Source organism: Halyomorpha halys, unplaced genomic scaffold (genome assembly GCF_000696795.3).
Source record: "Halyomorpha halys isolate HHAL.00 unplaced genomic scaffold, Hhal_1.1 Scaffold1567.1, whole genome shotgun sequence".
Classification (NCBI taxonomy): Eukaryota; Metazoa; Arthropoda; class Insecta; order Hemiptera; family Pentatomidae; genus Halyomorpha; species Halyomorpha halys.
Window position 1 is genome coordinate 7,636 of NW_027107785.1, and position 18,391 is coordinate 26,026.

Sequence of the window (18,391 nt, forward strand, 5' to 3'; positions counted from 1 at the left end):
TAAATAAATAGTTAATCTCTTTATGTAGTTTATATTCTATTATATAACCCAATATACCACTCTTTATTATACTATATAATTAATGGTAAATATAAAGGTATTTAATTGGTAAACTGGTAAACACACAAACAGCCTTTGGTAAAGAATCCAATTATAATAATACTTTTCTAGGACTCAATAAATAATTAATTAATTAACTTATTTTTGGATAATTGCCTTCAGCGATTATAACTTATATTTCTTTCCTTGTTGTTGTTTATCTACAGGATAGTTGTTGTTTGTTGTATCTCATTAGTCCTTGTCATTTACACATTCGTCCATCGATGCAAACATTGAAAGTATAGAACATCGTGATAAAGTATAACTGCTCCTCTCTTTGTCGTTGGTCGGTTATTCTATGACTGACGAAGATATAGATAAAATTGAGATGGAACAGAATGATAAAAACGAGTTGATAAAATGAATTATTATTAACAGAAAACTCACTTTATTACTTATTTTACAAATAAGTATAGATAAATTAAGTGAACGCTGTTAACTCAATCTATTTGATCGATTTGGTGAACTTGAAGATTTGAATCTAATAGGAATTTGTTGAATGTTTTCTTCAGGACCGGGTCTTGTCGCAAATCTGTCATCTGGTAGTCATAGATTAGCTTCCTTAGATGGTCCAAGTCGGAGGGAGTGGTGACGCTCGGTTCCAAAAGGAACTTCAACAGTTCCTGAAAAAAAAAAAAAAAAAAAAAAAAGATACAGAATATACATACAAATCTACTCAAACACATTGATGGGTTACAACTGATATTGATGTCTGTGTATTTGTTATAGTATAGTACTTATACTAGTCAGTTAGTTACATATGTATGAAGTATCATAACAATATATGATTTAAATCACAAACGAACATCAATATAAATAAAACTTTAACCAGGACCCTGTTTCGTAATGAAAGCTAATAGTATTAGTTCATAGTACAAGTGTAGAAACTAGTGTGGTAATTATACTAATACTTATTTTTTTCAAGATAGGGATGACTATTAGTGGTATTACAGGAATTAAAATAAATGTCTGTGTATTTGAATTAAGATAAATCTACAAGACTAATTTAGTTTGTACTTTATTATGAAACAGGGCCCAGGGAGTACTGGTACGCGACATGACTAAGTTCACTTAAGTTCTCTTTTTTACAGTAATCTTTTTTGAGCAGCACTAGACTTTTATTGCATTAAATGTCGAAGGTTTTCCTTGCTCATTTACAAAACATGATATTTTTGGCATTGTTTGATGGAGGCAAAAAAACAGATTATCAAAGAACCGAATCTTGTAAATTTATCGCATTGCTCTGTTAATGCAATACTCTCTAATTTGTGAACAATAATGGTTTCATTTCATTTGCAAATATAAGGCATAAATTTCAAACCAGTCATAATTTTTAATTTTTTTTTTTAGCGTGAGGTCCCAGAAAGCGCGAATTGTAGTGCACTCGCATCGGGTGCACTTGCCAGCCGTACTGCATCTGTACAGTATTTACTTGCAAGGAACTGTATATGTATTGGAAAGGACCCGACTGTTACTCCAAGTTTCAATATTCATCTTCATTAATCATCTTATAAATGTACATTGAATTAAGTAAATTCTTTCTTATAAAATGAATAGTACTATTTTACTGTTACTATAAATTAATTATATTAGTAGTCATTCTTTTTGATATCACACCAACAGCTCAATTTAATGAGCGAGTGGCGCATGCGCTAACTGGCATTTACTACTCATATGCTACTTCGTGTCCCACAATTGTCTATATTTTACAGTGATCTAGTATAAATAATGCGGTGAAAAACTGTCTGTTTAATAATAAGTGATAAAGCTCGAAAGAGGGCTAAATCTAACTGAGTAATCACTTATTTATGTCTTCAGGTAACTGTGTTACTTTCTCAGGATTGCCTAAGAAAAAGAAGAAGAAGATAGTCCTTTAGTTGTCTTTAGGGCACTCTTAGAGAGAAGACTCTGAGCCGCTCCGTCCCTCATTACGCTTATTCAATACGTAAACTAAAATTTTAAGTTTTTAAAACTATTTTCCATATATCTATATTCTCACATCGACTCAGCAGTATGAAATACGATATTTTCACATGATAATATCGTGTACGAATACCACCAAGAGATCCAAAAGCCTAGGAAATACACCTATAGATGCTCTACTTATGGAAAAAGCTCGAAAATCCGTCAGAAATACTCCACCTGCTACATCAGGTAGCTCAATAGATCTAAACCAATCACAATTGAAGAATCTCCTTTCTTCACCCCAAACCCATACGAAGTACTAACTAATATACCTGTTGAAAACATGGAAGCTAAACAGACACCCTGAAAACCCAAGCCACCATCAATATTTATCAAAAATATTAGAAATTTTCACATCGTTTGAGAACAACTAAATAGAGTAGTGAATCCTGGTGAATTCATATATCAAAGTCAAACAAATGAAACTAAGTTAATGACTAACACCACAGGACTTACAAGAATCATAAAATACTTGTCAGATATTAAAGTTGACTAGCTACGCCAAAAGAGTGTCATTCGACAACTACACCACCGGAAGCCATTAAATAAGAACTGACGAAAATGGGGTACAAAGTACAACATCTAGTGAACGTACAAAAGGAAAACAAAGATCCACCTAGTGCAAACAACAAATAAAATTGCGTTGCCCTTGTTCTTTGATGGTTTCTGAACAAACTCCTAGAGTTGAAGAAATTTACAAGGTAAACCGATTACACCAGGATAGTGGTTGAAAACTCTACCCTAAACGAACAATAGATCAGTGCCACAATTTCCAAGACTACGGCCATACTAAACACTACTGTCATCATCTACTAAGGTGCGTCAAATGTGGAGAACAGCACAACTCCACTGAATGCAATAAACCTAGGCAAGCACCTGCTGTGTGTGCACTATGCCACAAATAAGAGAACCCGGCTAACTACAAGGGGTGTCAAACGTACAAAACCCTATCTTACTGAAAACAGGCAGGTCCGAGACAGGAAGAGACGACCAGACACCCAGGAGACCTTCAAGAACTGTTAAACCAGAATTGATTGGAGAAACAGAACATTTCTGGCCCTACCACAATCGCAACCTATATCACATTATTCTCAACCTCAAGCCCAACATCCTCATTTCTCTGTTTCTTAAGCTACATGCACTACTCAAAAACCTAATCATCGTATCTGATTCTGCTACCTGTATTCCCCAGACCTCCTCACACAACCGATTTCACAAACATCACTTCTCTCTTTCCCATAACACTTGTAGCAGGTTATTCGCCACCGAGCATTCCCACTTCCTAACCACAATTCAATTCCTTCCTTGATTACCTTGGACACTATTCCTTCTAGGTGCAGACCTTAATGCCAAAAATTAACAATGTGGAGCTAGAACCACCAATTCCCGTGGACGATCGCTCCTATCTGCAATCAATTCCCTTCGATGAAACATTCCTTGTCTCAACTCTCCTACATACTAGCCAACCTCCTGAACCTCTTTATACACAAAGGCTTATGGCCTCTAAACACTTTATTTTTACGCCTCGATAGCCTATCTTCAAATCATAGTCCACTAACCCTAACTATCTCCATATCCCTAATTCCTGTATTATACCCTCATTCATAAGGGTCCCAGTAAACTGGAATTTCTTTCGCCGAATCGTAATAGACCAAATCTATCTTAAAGTTTCCCTAAAAACCCATGAAAAATTACGCAGTCCATTCCTTTACAAACCTTATCCGATAAGCTGTCTGGTCTGTCTCCTCACTCTATAATGTCCCAAATAAACCAAAAAAAAAATCCTTCATCACAACATCTCACAGACCTCATCCAAACCAAGCGCCAATACGGAACATTATGGCAACGCACTAGACTTACTGAAATTCTGATTGTCGCTCATAGAACAATTACTGTAAACTAATTAAGCGAGAATTGTCCAATCATCGAGTTGAGTCCTACAATTCTTTCTTCTCTTCTCTAGGCATTCCACAGTTCTACAACGCTTCAGAGTCTTTGACTATATCTTGAGCTCTTGAAAAGAAACAATACTGCACGGGTGCCTTTCTGGACATAGGGCAAGCTTTTGACCGGGTATGGCATGCTGGATTGCTTTTCAAGCTCAAGTCCATATTATCTCAAACCAAACCTCTGCTCCTACCTCTCAAACCGCTCCTCTAGTGTAAGCAGTGGTTCTGCGTACTCAAACATTTATCCGGTCGAGGCAGGATTTGCCCAAGGCAGTCTTGGGTCCTATCCTCTATATCCTCTTCAATGCTAACGTTCCCATCAATCCCGATACGTCCCTGGCAACATTTGCCAATGATTCATTAATCCTCCCATTCTGATCCTGTAACAGCCTCATCATCCAATATCTCAACACATCTCACCCGGATTGAGCAATGGTGCAACCAATGGTGGATAAAAGTCAACGAATCGAAATGCATCCATGTGACTTTCACCCTTCGCCGCAGCTTCTGTCCACCTGTTACTATTAATAATATTCCTCTACCCAGATACGACACAGTGCGATATCTTGGATTCATCTGGTACTAGTACTGGTAATGGTGGGGGTAACAAGTCCGGCAAGTGGGCCTATTGGTCCTTTTTTCCATCCCCAAGACAAGCCAATGGAATGGCTCTTTAATATGTCTTATTCCTCTCTATCGAACCTTTTTATTTTCTTATGAAATTCAAAAGGGACTCCCAATTTATATAGGAAGCCTCTTTTCCTTCAATTCTATCAGAGCCTAAAAGCCTGTATCTCAGTGACGCATACCTACCACAATCTGCTATGTAATGTAAGGCAGTCTCTGGGGCCTGTCCGCATAAGCAGCAGGTTTCATCATGGACTACTCCACATATCTTAAGTCTGCAGTGACCTGTAATAACTCCTATTAATAATCGGAGGCTGTTTCTGTTCAGGCCTAGCAGCCACTTGGTTTTAGAAGTAGAGGGTTTAGTTATTAAAATCTTGGCCTGTTGGATTCGTCTTGGACAAAAGACAACTGGAACCAACGTACTAGACTTAAAAGACAAGAACTCAACAGACGATTCAGCCATCTATTCCTCTCATACGCGAAGGATAGAGTGGGCTCAGGAATCCTCAGCTCGATAGTGTAAATGTGACTGGTAATTATTTTATTTATTTATTTTTTCATGTACATAATTTGGTTAGGTTTATTTTCTTTATTCATCTGTTTGTACATATTTAGAGAGAGATTTTTTTTTTCATTTATTTATTTATTTTTATTATTATATTATTTTATTTTAGTATGAACGTAATCAGTTATCACTATGGTGGCAGATTGTAATATTTATCAATAAATAAAAATTACATTAGAATTATTAAAAAGTTGGGGGACCATTGGTAATGATTATAGTCGGACCGGCAGTTGTTTCTTAGTTTTCAATGCCCAAATACTAACTGACAAACACGGAACCAAATTTGTTCCTTGAAGTTTAAAAAGTGAAATGCAAGAGAAAATTTTTGATTTTGAGGAGATATTATTTTTTATTCCTAGCTTCTCTTCTTGGCACAGTAACTTCTCTGGTATGCTGCTCAATTTGCACAATTTTTAAAGTGAGGAAGTAAAGGAAAAACTTTTTTTTTTTTTTGTTAAGTAAGTGACTACAATATATAATTAAAAGTATTTTTTAAATGGGATTCTCATGTCATAACTCGCTTTAGTAAATTGAAACAATGAGTTTTAGATCATAAGCAAATTTGTAAAGCGCCTTTCTTACCTAGTGGATTGAACATAGTGAGGAAAAAAACGATCTTTTTTTATTTCTTCTTCATCTGGCACGACAGACCGACTCACGCGATATACTACAGAAATACATCGCGCATTTCTTCATGAGGTTTGGTTTTGTCACTCCCACGCCTATTTTGGTGAGTGCCACCCATTGGGTAACGAGCCTCACAAATGAACGGGGGAAAGCTGTATATGAGCATTTATATTCTTGAAAAAGTCCCGGTTTGGGCCGGGACACGAACTCACAACCTTTGGATTGGTAGATAGGTGCGCTACCACGCTGCTACCCTCACCTACTTCTTTCTATTTATTAAATCTATTTTACTCAATAAAATATAGTCTCAATTGTAGAACAAAATTAGTGGAATAATTGTTTTTTTTTTTATTATTTTAAAGATTGAAATTAGACGAGATGGATTCTTATCCATAATACATGGATTCTTATCCATGCTAATATCTTTATTAGCAGATAATGGCCCTAATCCGAAACATCATCTAATTGATAAATAAAAAATATATGAAATTTTAAGAGTTTGATTCGCTAGACGTTGCTATATTGAATTTCGGTTTAATTTTCACAATGAGTATATCAGCGCCAAATCTGCTAAAGTAGCATCTTAATTGTCATGTCTTATGCCAAACGTTGGAGGTCCCAGAGGAAGCAGCAGAAGGTTTATTGCTACTGTTTTCTTCTCAATCATGCTATATGGAGCTCCAATTTGAAAAGGAGGTAAACAAATCATACAGAAGACAGATGGTTAACGCTAATCGCAGAGTTTCCTACTAAAGAACAGTAAGGCTTTTCGTACTGTTTCCTATGAGGCGGTGTGTGTGACAGCCAGAAAGCCACTTGATTAACTTCTTGTTGAAGAAAGGAGGAGGCATTATGGTCGACATTTTTGCGTTTCGAGAGAAGAAGAGCGGCAAATAATTAAGGAAGCTAAAAGCTCTATTAAGTAAAAAGTACTCCTGAAAATTCTTGAGTTCAATAATGGACATGAAAGTGATTTACTAAAGGTCTTTTAGGAAGGTCTTCTTTTTTAAGCTTGTTTCAACACGTGGGATACAATTATCAAAAAGGTGGGATACAAAATTTACAGATGGACTCTTTACTTGATTATAGACAAAACCCATGTTGGAACAAGCATTCAGTGATAAATATTAAACTCACAACTCTCTTCCCACTAGCTCTAAGGTCCCAAAGTGAAATCCTAGGATAATCTCCTTTTCCTACAGAATTAGCCAAGACTAGTTGAACAGAAAGTAAACATTCACCGACCTTCCCTAGTTCATTCAACTACTGTTGTGTTATATTCATTAAATAACCTTAAAATATTAAATGTTTTACATGAATGTTTATCGATCTCCCTGGTGGAAGGGTGAACACCTCTATCTGCTTGGCGACTTGAGGCTTCTTAACGTTCTGAGGCTTGTGGTAGATATTGTCCTCTGGTTTGCTGACGACCAAACCCAAGATCTCGTTGAGAACTTTCCTCTTGTCCGGGCTCAGTTCCATCACAAGAGATTCCATTTGTTCCTGGTTTGGGGCAAAGCCTTCCCCGGACGATTTGGCAGAGTCTATAGCCTCCATGATGACTTTCATCAGGTCCTTGAGGTTGTCCGTATGATTGGTGCTCTGCAATGGACCTATCGACTGCGGCCCTGTAAGTTGGTTCAAATCACTTTTAGGTATTTTTGCTTTATTTTTACAAAGATTAATGAATATAAATAGTGAACTTGTTAACCCAGTAATGCTTCGCTATTGCTAGATTTACTTATGTACTCTACTTATATAAATACATATATATTGAAACATGATAAACAGTTTTATATCAATTTAGTTGAAATTAATTATATTATAATGAGGTGTAGATAGTTGACCGTAGATTAATGATTGGAGAAGTTTGTCGGGGGGTGCGGTCAGCAAACAACAACATAAATAAACAAAACCATATTTATTTATTTTATGCCGACGTTTCGACCTGAAGTTCAGGTCTTCATCAGGGCTATAGAACAAAAGAGATAACGAAAACATTTATAGAAACATACAATTGAAAAGGAATAGAATACAAACAAATTTAGAATTATACAAAATATTGAATTAAATCATAAATGATAAAAAATTGATAACTGATAATGCACATATATATTTATATTTTTAGTGTAGGTATATAAGTTAATACTCACACTGTAATTCAGATATAAGCCACTCACTATTTTTCATTGTCTGTCATGGTGCTCAATTTGTAGATTCAATTTCTTTATTTATTTTTTCAGTTTTCTAGACACTACTTGCATATCTTATATTATACAATCTTCTCACCCACATGATATTATATTCCATCTGTCACTGTTTTCAATCTACTACCATCCAATTCTACGATTATCAATCAAAACATTTTTTTTTATTATTCAATTATCAGTTATCAATTTTTTATTCATTTCAATATTTTGTATAATTTCCAAACTTGTTTGTATACTATTTATTTTCAATTTTATGTTTCTCTAAATGTTGTTGTTATCTCTTTTGTTCTATAACCCTGATGAAGACCTGAAATTCAGGTCGAAACGTCGGCATAAAATAAATAAATATGGTTTTGTTTATTTATGTTATTCTTTGCTGACCGCACTCCCCGACTAACTTCTCCAATAATTAATTATATTATAATTTTTACGTCTTGGCTACAATAAAAATATTATCGTTCACCATACCATATCTTTGTTGTTAATAGTTGTCAGACTTTATTTGTAGTTTTTAGATAATTTGTTTTTCTATTCTACAATAATAACAGCTCTAAAATCATTATAAATTACATTTTTATCCATTGTTAGATAGTCTATGTGGAAAATTAGCCATATATTTACTAATGATGGTTCTTTAGGTAATTACTTTTACATTTTCTCACATTTATTATATGAAAAAATGAATCAAATTTTTTAGTCATGTACAATTAATTATTAAATATATTATAATTTTCTTCTACCAGATAAATCCTGGATTTCTACAGCTAAAATGAATGTACGATCAATGTTCAGTTATGCCATCACCTGACACACACTTCAGGATAGGACTGTCCCCAAATTTATCAGAAGCTTTCGCAGATGAGGAAGCCAAAATTACACTAGTGTTTGAATTATTAAAAGCACATCGTCTTCTTTATAAATTATAACTCCTCTTCGATTTTTATTTTTTTATTTTATTATTTTTTTACTTTTATCATGCCAGAGGCGTTGATGACCAGAGGGTTTTACGCCTTTAAGCAACAATCAACAACAACAGCTAAAATTCTTCCCAAGACAGCACCGAATTTAATGAATAAATATTTTGTAAATCATTTCTAATCTTAAAACTCTCTTGAGATTGGTTAATATTGTTTAAATAAAAAACAAAACATTTGTATTCCTTTATGAGTACGACGTTTCGGCCAATTCGGCCATCCTCAAAGACACTATACAATTCCAACCAACCAAATCATTTAAAAAACAACTTCATGCAGGCTATTCTGCCCAGGTCATTTATATCAGTTCACAAACTAACCTAATTTGTCAATTTTTCACATCGGATTAAAAAATAAAATTATTTATCACAGTCAATAGTAAAAATTTATCACAACAATCTTTTAATTTTTTATTTATTTAAACACTTGTGTAAATTGGTTAAGAACTTTTGAAGATCGTAGATGAGTATCAAAGGAACATTTTTATTATGCATTGATTTCGAAAATCAAAAAATCGAAAATTCGTTGTTCAAAAAATCCGATGATAATTGTTCAGATGATTTTTTTTTTTTGTCGATGATCCCATTACCTACCATATTTTCCCATCTACAATGTATAAAACAAAGTGTTGAATTAGGCGCAATTATTGGTTATTTTTTATTATAATTTTTTTTACTGAATCAATTCCGGATTGATATAGTTCCTAGGAATATACTGAATATCTGTGGAAAAACAGAGTGTAAATCGGTTAAGAACATTAAGAACAAATAAATAACACAGAGTGATCTCGGCTTTTTCTTGTAAGAATCGGATGTCAATTTTTCCGTTTTGCTCCTTTAGCTAAATAATAATTTCTATAATTAAGTTATAAGTATAGAAAGAAGAAAAACGAGAAAAAATCATAAAAAAGATAAAAGAACTAAAGAGATGAAACGAAAAAAAAAAGATGAAAAAGAAAAAAAATCATATTATATTATTATTGTTTAATCGTTAGGCCTATTTGTCAGAAGATCTAAAATATTGTCTAATTAGATTTAAATAAGTATGCTGTGTGGCTAGTGGCACAACTTTGTTGATTAATAAAGTTTTTCCTTCTCTGTTTATCTATTATTTATATATCAACTTTGCCAACAACGAAAAGTGTACATTTTTTTTTTTAATAAATAAGATGAAGGTACTTGAGAAGAATATTGTTTTAAAAATTCACCTTTAAAGCCCTGTCAGACAATTTTAATGAATATCGGACCTAGCTAGTATTAAATACTATTAAATTGTAAATTAATATGTCGAGTTTGATTATAATCGATAGAGCAGTTTACGAAAAATGTGAAAACTCGATTCTATAAAGTTGCAAATCCAGTCATTCGATTTTATCAAAAAAGTTGCTGTTACATCTAGGACATATGGCTACCTCAAATATTTAATTTAAGTCTCATGTAACTTTACGTTTTTGGCACACATACCGTTTTGCCAAACTAAGTTTCTTGGTTGTCTGGCGCACTATAAAATATACATTTTCATCGAAAACTAGAATTCGAAATTTCGCATGATCTTAATACTTTCTCTTACTGTATATTCCTTATATAGGTAAGTAGAAGTACACAACGCACAACATACAACGAAGCAAATATACAAGCCAGGATCTTGGAGGAAGAATTATAATGGAGAGATAAGGTGGCAAAAAAAGTGAAGCCAAAAAGGCCTTATGTCCCTTTTAGGGGCGTGGCAGTGGAGTAGGGTAACAGTATGAACCAACGAGACTGCCTTCGGTTTCAGTTAAGAATATAAAGGCGGAAATTCCTATTTACCTCAACGTAAACCATCTTTCGTGGGCGTGGTCTGTTTGGCTTCACTTTTGCTTTGGAGGAGAAAGAGGTTATACCAACCCCATGACCGGCAGCAACATGCTCTAAATGGAGATATCAATAACCAAAGAGGTTAGAACTTACATTAGTTAGACTTAATTTTGTTAACGAGAGTACTTTTGAATTTGTTGTTATCTAAAATGAGCTCTTAGCCACGCAACATTAACTGACAGGACTTCAGCAGTATAAATTTTGAATTTAAATTAACAAACTATCAGAATAATATCTTGAACAAATTCATAAAAAATTTAAGCCAAGTCTTATTCTCAAAATAGACAAGTTATCTGAGAAGGCTTTTAAAATGATTTGAGAAACTAATATTTCAAACGTATATTTTTTCAGGTGAATATAGGAATTGCGGTTTAAATTTCAATTGAACAAAAAACAAAATTGAGACATTTGTATTGATTATATTTAGTCCTCAAATATTTTATATTGGACATTTCTAAATTTTAAAAAAAATTATATAAATAAAATCTAACCCACACATTAGTATATCGAGAATTTTGAAAATATAATAATTTTTTTTGTCTGAAAATTATATGAGCAAAATAAATTTACTGACCTGGTATTGTTTGGTCAATCAGTGTTCGCCCTTCACACATCACACTTAAGGAGAAAAATGCTGTTAGTAGTACACACATCATTGTGGAACGAATAATTTTACATGGAACTGGAATAAAAGTATTGAGGTTACAATTCATTTATAGGTTATGTTTTTCAAACTGCCACCAATAGCTTTCAGTGAAAATGCCATATGCCAAACATAATTTCAACTAAAATCTTTAAAAAATAATTTGAAGATTTTTTTTGTGTTGATAGTTGGATATAACTGTTTGAATAGTGTAATTTCAATAACGAAAAAATATGTGTCGTACTTATTTGTATTGTTAACCAAATAAATTTAGAATATATGATTAATAAACAAAAAAAAAAGAAAGAAAAGAAGTAAATTTGACCTTATTTAACACGTGTAAAAAAACAAAACAGGAAGTTATGAATTTTAATTCAAATAAAATAAATTAAATTAAATTAATTAACTAAAATAAAATATTGTTAAAACAGGAATTTAACATTTCATTTTTACTCGATGACATATGTTTGCTCACAGTTAGTAATAACCCTTTGATTGCATCCCAAACTCTTCAGTCCCATATCACAACCCTCGAAGAATGGGGTCGAAATCGGAGGATAAAAATAAATCCTAAAAAATCCCATAAAATCACATTTACTCTTCGTCATAAACCTGCCTACTACCCTACAGTATACTTTAATAATGTGGCTCTTACCCCTGTAGAACAGATTCGTTATCTTGCACTATATCTTGACAAACGACTAACCCGGAATCCTCAAGACATCCACAAGACTGAAAAGACAGGAAACTGCACGCAGATTGCGACTATTACAGCACTTACGAGACAAACGGTCTAAACTTCTAACTCATTACAAAATACTGATCTACATGACTGTAATAAGGCCAATCTTACAATCCAAAATCCTTCGTAAAATCCTCAATGCTCCTTACTTTGTCACATATAAAATCATAAAGACCTTAATGTTCCCTATGTAACCGATCTAGCCCGAACCAGATATCACTCCTTCCATTATAAACTCTCTAACCACTCAAACCCCATAGCTTCTAAACCTTGCGCCCTTTTCCATTCCTGACAATCCTCCGAGGCGCCTGAAAAGAAGATGGCCACGAGACCAGCTAATGTAAAATGTCATTAGAGTGCTACCAATGGGTAGTTGCTCTACATGCCTGTAACACTCCATTTTAACTAAGACCATATTTACTAAATGTATTATGCAATATACAGTTGTAAATTTCAATAAAGTTATTAAAAAAACAAAAAAAAACAGTTTCATTCATTGACGCTTCCTTCAATTTATGTTTGAAAGACCATTGAGGACCTAAATACTAACCAATTTGAAGTGGTAAACAGTATAACCTCCCTTATTTATTTATGTCATTATTTTTTTAGCCAGATCCACACGTCACAAATTTAAAATACCAACAAATATTTGGCAAACAAAGAAAGTAACTAACATCATATTTCAAAATATTGTATTCTAAAGAGGCAAACAAGTTGTTTTCTCTATTAACTTTGATTTACATTGTTTTTATTACAAAAAAGGACAAAATAAAGATAAACTAGATAACCTGTAAATGCAATTTTTCTTCAGAAATTTTACCAGATACTTCTTTATATAACTACCCAGACATGTATACACCAGCTATAGTTCCCTTCATTATATATTACATATACCGGTAAGTGAAAGTAAAAGAAAATCAATTATGATATCTATGAATAGAAAATATTAATCGATATTGTATTCCTGATAAAACCGATTAAATAAACAATATACAAGATAAAAAAAAAATAAAATAAAAGAATCTGACACACGTTCGCACCTAAATTCAATACTTACATTGTAACCATGCTTGAGGTCATCTTAATTTTGCAGAACTTTATTTTATGGAAAATAAAAGTCCGAGATTCGAACAGGCGCCGCTGCAGTAACGAGGTTGCTATGACAGACGCATTAATTCCCTCGGCTACAGGCGGCCTTGAGAACTTTAAACTAGGCTGAGTAAGGTTTCAATAAATACCAGCATTTCTCTCCCAGTCTCGTTTATGACTAACACAGAAAGACTATTTGCCAGTGAATAGATACAATATTTATCAGTTAGCAGTTGTAAGAAGTGACAAAGAAACGTGTCCGTGTAATCTTGATCAAAGCCCTTTGATTTTTGCCCATATACTCAACGGGTTGGTGACAAATTCAGACCAACTTGTACCAGTCAATCCAAACAACTTCCATCCACACGCTTGCGCTGGCGAGAAATTGCCATAGTTTGGCAAATGTGTAGCACCATCTTTAAAAATGTTACATTACGAAGTGTTATTTTGTGTTGTATTATGGAAACTTTTTTCTTTTTGATAAAACCGTTAAGAGTATGGGATCACCCCTACGGAGTATGCTATGATCAAATACTTATGCAACTAAAGAAAGAATGCATTTATAGCCAATTAGCAACCTCACGTTTGCGGCGGCACCGATTTAGATCTTGGTTGGTTATTGACAGGTTGTCTTGTATTTCGGAGTGGTCCCACGGCATGTAAATTCGGCCCTCCTACTCTAGTTGGAATAAGTTCGTTACATATGGCCGTCTGTAGTCACAGTAATCTGAGAACAGCAGGCGGCACCGATTCGAATCCGACTTGGGGCGTTGACTTTTTTCATTTAGTGGCGGTCCCACAAAATGAAAAACTTGATCCTCCACCATGATTAAAATAGGTTGATCACAAGTAGATACTATAGGCGTGGCAGAGGATTAGGATTATCTTCTTTTTTTTGGCCTAGGCATGGAGGGATTGCCTTTTTTGTGTTATGATCTCCTCTTGTGAGATTGTGACATGTCGTACATCGACCAACCTACTCGCTATAATTGTCTATTTAAAAAGTCAGATAAGTAATAAACTGACCTCCTTCTGCTTCAGTTTAGGTTAAAATTGCGAACATGACTTTTAACCTCAACGTAAACCTTACCTCCGTAGGTGTGGCCTTTTTTGCTTCACCTTTGGTTTGAAGGAGAGTATTATTATGCCACTACCATCTTGTTTGTACAGCCGTGTATTGTATTTAATTGACATGTATTTATTGTAATAAATTTAGCGTGTTATAGTCTAATCTGCTGTTAATATGCTTAATTAAAACATATCATTAAGAATATCACAAGTTATCAAGTAAACTGGGTAGAGGTGAAACTATCCCTCTCACACCAAAAATCTTATTATCAACTATTTAAATTCATGAAAACACAAGTTGGGAGAAATTAAGATTGTAATTTGTAAATTGTAGTACTAACTGTTTCATTACAAATTTAAACTTTAAAAAAAAGTAGTAATTTTCTAAACACAATGATTAGTAAATCTCAAAAATGACTTCATGGAAGATACATCGTTCTTAAATAACACGTATGAACAGAGTTATATAAATTATATAAATGTGTTCATATTTGCCTAAAGTAAAACAAGAATCAATAAGAAAGAGTCCAAGACAAAGATTGCCCAAAGATACGAGTAACCTCCCGTATTCGTAAGTTAAGAGTCAGAAAATAGGGAGGAAAAGCGTTCCAAGTACCTACCCAATCCCAAAATGGTTGGGCGTTACCAAGTTCCGAACTGTCAGTTTTGTTTCATGGTGGTTGGTTTGGGTCTTTGGTTTTTTAGTAGAATGAAGGTTTGAAGACTGGGGATCCATATTAAAAACTCTGTACCTTCCCTATAACGATCTTATTCTAGAGAAACGTTTTCATTGATACGGCAAGCCATGGTTAATACTATAGTGGTGTTTACTTGTTTTTTGTTTTTTTAGGTTAAAATCGAATCTTCATATGTTAATCAATGTACTGATATGCTTCAAATTTGTCAATTCGAAACTATTAATTGAATAATTTATTCTGTACCTTCACTATAACAATCTTATTCTAGAGAAACGTTTTCATTGATACGGCAAGCCATAGTTAATACTATAGTGGTGTTTACTTGTTTATTTTTTTAAGGTTAAAATCGAATCTTCCTATGTTAAAAACAATTCATTGGTATACCCCAAATTTGACAATACGAAACTATAAATTGAATAAGGAAAAAATAATTAAATTAATAAACATTGACATACATGCACTTGTTTGTACATAATGTAGGAAATTTAGTTCAAGCATTGAATTTTATCTAATAAATTAAAAATGTAGGTATATGGATCTAAGATGAGTTAAGAGAGATGCTGTTGGTAAAAAATAGAGAGGAGAGATGAGCAGTGGCAAACATTCCGCTAACAAACCACTCACTCTTCTCTCTACTATGTTTATTCCAACAACTATTTCTGACTGTACGTGTAGTACGCTTTTTTCCCATTCAAATCCTGTACTGCGCATGCTCCGAGTTCTGGATAGTCAGAAGTGGTTGTAGGAACCGACCTACTCAGTTGACTGTACAACATTTCCTTTCCTCTCTTCGACCTACTTCTGCAACTTTACAAATAGAAATTCCTCGTATCAGTTTTTTAAAATCTATTTTTGATCATTGATTGATTGGTTAACAAATTGAACTGGTGGAAGCTGCTTGAAGAGGACAGGACCCAGTAATGGATTGTCGCGCCGATTGATGATGATGATGATGAGTAATCGAATAAAGAATTCATTAGAGTAGTGTAGTAATATCAGATTCATGGAAAGGATACATTAATTTTTATAGAAATTGCTAGAAACATCAAACTGTAAAGCATAAATATCAATTTTTTGATACAAAGACATTAGCGAATAAGCAAAAATTAGAAAGAATATGGGATCAGTCAAGCAGGGAAATGAAAGAAGAAGAGGAACAAATCAGAATTTCCTAGCATCTTATTTAGCAGACTTTAAGTGCCGCACTCAACTTAAAGAAGACATGTTTTCTCAAATTTTAGTAGATATCAAACATTTTTGATTAGAAATAAATAAAAATTAGTTTTGTACACATTAACATGTGAGTTTTTATTTTTAATAATTTAATTTATAAGAATTGGTGATTGCTAAGTGGTAAGTGGGTGAAGGAGTTATGTTAAAATAGTAAATTTTAAGAAAATAAGGTTCAATTCATTTTTTTTGTTGGAACTAGTTACATGTATACTTATATGTACATACTACCTCACACTATCTAGATAGACACCTACTCTCTTCACCTTTTTTTTCCAAGCAATGTAGATACGACATGATATCCTTTATGAAATTCAAATTTTTGTCTGATAATGAGGTCAACATAATTGTATGAATCATATACATGTATGAGGTATTATTGTGGATTATTATTGTTTGTAGGTTATTAAAGTACATGAATATGGGACTGGGTATAGTCTCGATTTTTATATTAACGTTGTGTAACAATATGTTAATATAAAATAAATTACATTTAAATTTTTTAACCTCAAAAATTTTTATTGAATTTTTTTCCGTGGTACGAATTCCTTTGGGGGAATTTTAAGCCAGAGAACAAAACATGCAATTGTAGGAAAATCTGTTCTCTACCTGTATCTATTCATTGTTAAATCCTCTTCCAGGAAGTATTTTAAATTCCATTCATTTTTACATATTCTCAATGTATACTCATTTATCTTTTTTTTTTTTATGTAAATTTTATTTACATTCTGTTCATTAATATGAATAGGAAAGTTCACTTATTCAGTTAATATATTAATATTAATATATCAATCTAAAATACGTATATCTATAAGTAATAGATTTTAATGGCTCGTATTAAGAAGAAAAAAAAAACAAGTTCTGCAATAAGATTCCGCTGCACACGGCCATCTTGATAAGAAGCAATGTGAATAAATTCTCGGCAATTGAAAATAAACGATGAAAACAAGCTAGTAACAACGGAAGAAGATAAGATCGTTTTTCACAGCCTTCTGGACCATTAATCACACGAGAATCCAATTTTCCGGAATCTGTAATTGGATAATGATTTTATCAGTTTTTCATGCTCGGGAAGAGGTTCCTTTAGATTTTTTCCTCAATTTTCTTTTTTCCTTTTTTTTTTTTTCTCGCCCCCTCCTTTCTAATTTTCCAGTATTCACCACCGTTCCTCTGAGTAAATCACCTTTCAGAAACATGAACGGGTTAGTCTTTCGTTTCTGTTAGATCGATTGAAATCAGTTTAAAGTTAAATTTTTAATGCTTGTAGGTGTAACAAGTATACATATTTGTGCTAACATTTAAAGAGATTAAAAATTAAATTTTTAATTTTATTTATTTATTGCTATTTACAACTATACATCATAACACATTTAGTAAATTTGATCTCAGTTAAATTGGAGTGTCACAGGCGTGTAGAGGATGGTATTAATTATAACATAGAAAGGAGTATTGAGGGTTTTGGATTGTAAGGATTGGATACAAGAGTAATTTGAAGGTTTAGTGGAGCCCCAAAGCTCAACTCCATATGTCCAGATTGGCCTTATTACAGTCATTTAGATCAATATTTTGTAATGAATTGGAAGTTTAGACCGTTTGTCCAGTAAGTGCTGTCGAATAGTCGAAACCGACGTGCAGTATCCTGTCTTTTCAGTCTTGTGTGAGAATTACAGTCTAGTCGTTTGTCAAAGTGCCGTCCAAAATAATGAATCTGTTCTACAGGGGGTAAGAGCAACATTATTAAAGTATACTGTAGGGCAGTCGACAGGTTTACTATGAAAAGTAAAGTTGAGAAGAAAATTTAAATCTTTAGAATGTTGATTGGTTGTTTAATCTAGAAATGATCTTAAGTTAGCAGTTTACTGCTAACGATTTTAGTGTGTACATCTTCGTCCTGAGTCTACCTCGTAGGTCTCCCTATTCAAAATTATTGCCTATTTTTATATATTCTAAGTCATTTTTTTTTTAGTTTTTGAACTTGTCCATTGGTGCTTTAACTTATTTATTAGTTTAAGTATTTTTTCTAAACTAACTTTTTTAAAAATCTAT

The 18,391-nt window shown here is 33.2% G+C and overlaps 1 protein-coding gene across 1 annotated transcript; it reads right to left on the reverse strand.

Moving 5' to 3' along the window:
* Positions 1–451: 451 nt before the first annotated feature.
* LOC106690069 (uncharacterized) lies at positions 452–11,780 on the reverse strand. The gene is made up of 3 exons (XM_014435343.2): positions 11,450–11,780; positions 7,150–7,463; positions 452–722 (listed from the first exon to the last, which is right to left on the reverse strand). Exons 1-3 carry the CDS (start codon positions 11,586–11,588, stop codon positions 540–542), a joined length of 636 nt encoding a protein of 211 aa, XP_014290829.1. The 5' UTR covers positions 11,589–11,780; the 3' UTR covers positions 452–539.
* Between the last annotated feature and the right edge of the window lie 6,611 nt (positions 11,781–18,391).

Coding starts and splice junctions, on each gene's coding strand:
- LOC106690069 (XM_014435343.2), bottom strand. CDS start 11,588: ATGAATTGTAACCTCAATACTTTTATTCCAGTTCCATGTAAAATTATT. Junction 7,464..11,449: donor GATTGACCAAACAATACCAG/GTCAGTAAATTT, acceptor ACCAACTTACAG/GGCCGCAGTCGATAGGTCCA. Junction 723..7,149: donor GGAGATCGATAAACATTCAT/GTAAAACATTTA, acceptor TTTTTTTTTCAG/GAACTGTTGAAGTTCCTTTT.